Source organism: Ipomoea nil, unplaced genomic scaffold, assembly GCF_001879475.1.
Source record: "Ipomoea nil cultivar Tokyo-kokei standard unplaced genomic scaffold, Asagao_1.1 scaffold2036, whole genome shotgun sequence".
NCBI lineage: Eukaryota > Viridiplantae > Streptophyta > Magnoliopsida > Solanales > Convolvulaceae > Ipomoea > Ipomoea nil.
The window spans coordinates 6,555,945-6,562,069 of NW_017618464.1; the positions used below are offsets into that span (position 1 = coordinate 6,555,945).

General features: G+C 35.0%; 1 protein-coding gene across 1 annotated transcript; it reads left to right on the top strand.

Annotated features, from left to right (window-relative positions):
- The first annotated feature begins 1,194 nt into the window (after positions 1 to 1,194).
- On the top strand, positions 1,195 to 4,349 carry LOC109148031 (GABA transporter 1-like). Its single transcript, XM_019295751.1, has 7 exons — positions 1,195 to 1,331; positions 1,425 to 1,655; positions 2,250 to 2,347; positions 2,518 to 2,704; positions 2,790 to 2,920; positions 3,329 to 3,562; positions 3,664 to 4,349. Exons 1-7 carry the CDS (start codon positions 1,214 to 1,216, stop codon positions 4,042 to 4,044), a joined length of 1,380 nt encoding a protein of 459 aa, XP_019151296.1. The 5' UTR covers positions 1,195 to 1,213; the 3' UTR covers positions 4,045 to 4,349.
- The last annotated feature ends 1,776 nt before the right edge of the window (positions 4,350 to 6,125 follow it).

Below are 6,125 nucleotides of genomic sequence, written 5' to 3' on the forward strand. Positions count from 1 at the left end.
TAATAGCTTTGTAACACATAACCAATCAATAATACTTTGTCTTCATAGCTCTAATATATTCCTACTATAAAACCCTTATATTTGAAGCTAGTTTATCGGCTAGCCCTATATTTGAAAAATAGAGTTTCACCAAACAGTTAATTATTACATTGTATTATTTAAAGCATATTATACTTATGTATTTATATAAAAATGTTTCAAAAATACTCATCTAATTGTTTCAAAATTAATAACAGTTAAACATATTTGTTTAATTTATTGTTTTGTGTAGTTATTGCAAGCAACTATAGCACCTCTGGTAACAAGAAAAATGCTCAAAGGATTATTGGTATGCTACTCTGTTGTGATCTCTATATTTTTCAATATATTTGTTTAATTTATTGTTTTGTGTAACAAGCAACTATAGCACCTCTGGTAACAAGAAAAATGCTCAAAGGATTATTGGTATGCTACTCTTGTTGTGATCTCTATATTTTTCAATATATTTGTTTAATTTATTGTTTTGTGTAATCATTACAAGCAATTATAGCACCTCTGGTAACAAGAAAAATGCTCAAAGGATTATTGGTATACTACTCTGTTGTGATCTCTATATTTTTCAATGTTGAAATTTGTGGGTATTGGGCATTTGGAAAGCAAGCACAAGGATTTGTGCCCCAGAACTTCATGGTTGATGGAAAGCCTTTGTCACTTAGCTTACAGTTGCTACTTCTGCGCTCTAAGTGAAACTCACATTGTAACTCTTAATTTGCAAAAGATTACAAGCGCATAAAATGAGACAAAAATCCATCCCTCTCGCATTTAATGCAATATTTATAAGAGAACAGGGGAACACATGCTGGAAACTTGTGCGATACGTGTTGCTCATGCACAAAGACAAATTAGAAACTGCTTTAATTCTTTCACGTGTACAAAAATTCCTGACGTCCTCTGGACTATTCAGCTGGATACTGATCTGGCGGTCGATGCTTACAAGTACCAAACTATTCCCTATCAATTGGGCAAGTAACTCTTTCGCCAAAATTAAAGTCCGAAATGGCTGCTCTGGTGTTGATTGACTTTTAGACCATTCATGATGATTACAGCTAGCAGTTTTTGTATTCATTAACGTTGCTCAAAAATTCTCAAATTTGACTATTTCACTATCACTGCAACACTTATCTTGTCTTTATTAACCCACCTTCCTCACAGCCTCCGAGTCCCATATATCTCAATGGCTACTGTTGCACCGCGGTCCACCGGAGCATCGCCGCCAATAGACGCCGAAAATGGCGTGGTCGTTGGTCCGAAAGAGCTAGACGCCGGCGCTCTTTTCGTTCTAAAATCCCAAGGTCAGTCTGCTCTCTCCGGCCGGCCGGCCGGCCTTTAATTTTTTCTTGTAAAGAATTGAAGAACTAACGGAAGTTTTATATATGTATATGTAGGGTCATGGTTGCAGTGCGGATACCATATGACGACGGCGATCGTGGCGCCGGCGCTGCTGAGCTTGCCGTTCGCTTTCACGTTTCTGGGATGGGTGGGAGGGGTGATTGCTCTCACCTTAGCCGGGATGGTTACTTTCTATTCCTACTACCTTTTGTCCCTAGTTTTGGAACACCATGATCGTATTGGGAAGCGCCAACTTCGCTTCCGTGACATGGCTCATCACATCTTAGGTACGTATACATTTCCTAATTTTCTATATTCATACATCCAACTAAAATAAATTATAAATATATAAATTTCAGTTTTAACGGTCAGTTCAAAATTTATTTATTTATTTTTGTAAATTTAATTTCTTATTTTTAAAATAATCTAAATTCAACAATCATTATATTTTACTATTTTCAATTATGAATTGTACGTAACCAAAATCGTCCTTACTGTTTTGATTCAGTTGTTACAGTGTTCGGTTAGGTTCGAATCGAACCGTGGTCATCCATACATACAAGCAATAATTTTATGGAGAAGAAAAATAAATGAAATGCTTATTTGTAAGGGTAAAAATGTCTATCTAACATAAAAAGGGGGAAAACCGCCACTTCTAACATAACTGAGAGGCAAACGTGAATATATGAATAACTCAGGGAGAAAAAGTGTTATAAACATATAACTCAGCCAGAAAGAGTGTCATTTCTCAAAAAAAAATATATATAAATTATAAAATCATTTTTGAACCCTAAACCCTAAACCGCACTCTTAAACCACAATGATATTCTATTATCTTTATTTATGTTCCTTTAATGGCCTCTATAAATCCAAAATCACAGGGCCAGGATGGGGCAGGTATTTTGTTGGCCCTCTGCAGTTGACTATATGCTATGGTATTGTAGTTGCAAGCATACTCTTAGGTGGACAATCTCTCAAGGTTGGACCAACTTTTTCTCTCTAAAATAATGCCATCTAAAAATGGTAAACACAATATATATATATATATATATATATATATATATATATATATATATTACTATCTCTTAATAATATTTTTATGAATTTTTCTTTTTACATGGTCATAAGTTATGAATTAATCTTTTGCAGTTCATTTACTTGGTGACTACACCAAATGGAAGCATGCAGCTTTACCAATTTATCATCATCTTTGGATGCCTAACACTAGTCATGGCACAATTGCCATCTTTCCACTCCCTCAGGCACATCAATCTTGCGTCTTTGGTTCTCTGTCTTGCTTATTGTGCTTGCACAACGAGCGGGTCCATTAATATCGGTAATGAATTGTATTGAGAAATATTCAATTTTATTTTTTTTTCTATATTTTTTCGCTCGTTTTTTATTGCTTGTAATTTGTATAGGGCATTCCAATCAGGCGCTGACAAGAAACTACTCCGTTACTAGTTCTGGAATTAACCGTGTTTTCGGGATCTTTAATGCTGTTTCTATCATTGCTACAACTTATGGCAATGGAATTATCCCTGAAATACAGGTATTTCTAAAAATAATTCTGGCTCTGTTTGGTAATATAGTTAGCTTATCAGCCAATTTTGACTTATTTGACCACTATCGATTAGTTGTTTGACTTGGTTAAACAACCAATATAGTGTTTGATTAATTATTTTTTGTAACAACTTGTTGCTCCAAAATGCTAAAATTCGAAAAACTGCTCAAAGTAGCTTTTTCTACCAGCTTTTTGATAAAATCATTTTGCATGTAATCAGCTATCAGCTAACCACTAATTTACCAAACACTTTCCTACAATCAGCTAATGCTATCAACTAGTCAAACCCACTAACTCAATCAGCTAACAACTATTTACCAAATACCCCCTCTATAAAAAAAAAAAAGTTGGAATTTAAATGTTTGTGCTTATTATTTTGTGCAATCATCCTTGCAGGCAACCATAGCACCTCCAGTAACAGGAAAAATGTTAAAAGGGTTATTGGTATGCTACTCTGTTGTGATCTCTACATTTTTCAGTGTCGCAATTTCTGGGTATTGGGCATTCGGAAACCAAGCTCAAGGATCAGTGCTCCAAAACTTCATGGTTGATGGAAAGCCTCTGCTCCCCAAGTGGTTCCTTTTGATGACTAATGTCTTTACCTTAACGCAAGTATCAGCTGTAACATTGGTAAGACGTTGAAAATTTTAAGAATCATAACAAAGGAGATTGATTTTATAAAGATTGTGATTTTTTTTTTTTTTTTTTTTTTGTGGGTGTGCACGATGTAGACATATTTGCAACCGGCAAATGTTGTTTTAGAGAATAAACTTGCAGATGCGAAGAAGGATGTGTTGTCGATTCGTAATGTTGTGCCACGATTAATAGCCCGGTCGACAACAGTAGTGGTAGCGACGACGTTAGCTGCAATGTTACCTTTCTTCGGTGACATCATGGCAATATTCGGGGCATTTGGTTGCATTCCTTTAGACTTTGTTTTGCCTATGGTTTTTTACAATGTTACATTCAAGCCTTCTAAGAAAAGCTTAATATTCTGGGGAAATACCATTATTGCAGTTGCCTCCACGGCATTATCATTGATCGGGGCAGTATCATCAGTGAGACAAATGGTTCATGATGCTAGGACATATCATTTATTTGCAAACATGTAATACACTAGTTTAAATAGTGATGTGTTGAAGAATTTTGGGCCTAGCTAGATTAATAATAATAATAATAAAAAGTTGGGGCCAAGGAATGAGTTGGTAGAGTATTCCTAGCATGTCTATTATAAAGATAGACATATAGTGTAAAAAGAGTATTATAAATTGCAGTTATGTCCTAAAAGAAACCTTGTATACCCTTGCCTTGTCCGAATATGACTAGGGCTAGGGTAGCATGAATCTATTCCTATAAATAGGGATATTGCCTAATAGCTTTGTAACACATAACCAATCAATAATACTTTGTCTTCATAGCTTTAAAATATTCCTACTATACAACCCTTATATTTGAAGCTAGTTTATCGGCTAGCCCTATATTTGAAGCACCAAATAGTTAATTATTACATTGTATTATTTAAAGCATATTATACTTATGTATTTATATAAAAATGTTTCAAAAATACTCGTCTAATTGTTTCAAAATTAATAACTCAATGGAGCTATTGAGTAACAAGCCAAATAACCTGGGTAGTAGTCTCATGTCTCTAAGAGCAACCTCAATTGTTATAGTTTTTTTGTGGGTTTTTGCATACCATGTAGGAGATAGAATGAAGTGAGAAGAGGAAAAAAAGAAAAGAAAAAGGGAAAAAAATTTGACATCAAAAGAAAAAAAAAAAAAACTAAGGTTATTTACGCGCCCAGCAGTGTTGCTGCACACGCGCAGACTTGTAGGAGAAAAATGTGCAGACTTGTAGGAGAAAAAATTAGTTTAAAACCCCCATTTCCTATTAGATAAAAATCAACCATTGATTGTTTCCTTCCTGCAAAAACCACCTAAAAACTACAAATGGGTGTTGGCCAAGTTTAGCCCATGCTCAATTCGAGACGTGGCGTTGTGACTTACCATAGAGTGATGTGGTTAAATGATTAATGTTCACCTACTTATCACCAATTGATTTTAAATAAGATATGACAACCAGATAGTCAAAAAACTTTGTGGTTAAGTGTGTTTGACTTACCACCATTACAAAATGAGTGACGTACCTAATGGAAGTAAACATAGTGTAGAGTTGAGATCCAACAAATGTAGTTGCTCTTAGGCCAGTAATAAGTCGGCATATACTAGTTCTATTTTAAATATCTCACTTTAAAATATTCAATTATCTAATTTTAATGAATACAAACTTTTATTCTATAAAAACTTTAAAAATGAGAATAGTTGGAAATTGACAAAATCTCCTAGAAAACCTTCTCATGGATCCTTATCTGTGAAACATATCAAAATTTTAATAAGAATTATACTTTCTCTCATATGTACTAATGTACTATAGTTTCTCTAATAAGTAACTCTTCAATCCGTACATGGTAATTGGCTACATAAGCATTACATTTCTATCTAAACACGACCCGCATTACTAAAAAAGATCCGTAAGATAGTATAACATAAGACTAATATTTGAAAATTACATATTTACTGGCAATAACAACAACAACAACAACAACAACAACAAAAAAAAAAAAAAAAAAAGGTACTTGAAAACTAAAGGTAAGAGCTCTCTATTTATTATGTATAGGTCGAAAGGTTCTAACCTCTTTTGGATAGCTTGGTCACTGTTGCTTTCCATGCGATTCGTCAGGATGACTAAGCCCTCACATGTTCCCTGCAGGAAAAAGAAATAGATTTTGTCACCTTCCCTTCATGTGGGCTCAAGTAGGATTTTTCACTGCCTTCCCCATATGCTGACCCGTTGGGTCGTTTTCCGTCCGTGTGGGCCCAAGTAAGATTTTTTACCGCCTTCCCTACATGCGAGCTAATGAACCGTTTTCCTACTTGTAGGTTCCTTGGGTTGCATTCGCTGCATGCGTGCCTAGTATGATGATGTGTACATAGACACCTACCTTGCTTTGCTAGTCCCGTATGATGATGTGTAGGGGCTGCCTACCATGCTTTGTGAGCCCAACACTAGAATTGACATTGTTACTTTTTTCTTTTATCCCTTGAGTTGCTTACCTAGCCTGCAAGTCCAACCATAATCATTTTTTTTTCTCTTAGACCGCCTACCATGTGTTGTGGGCCCAACACTAAAGAA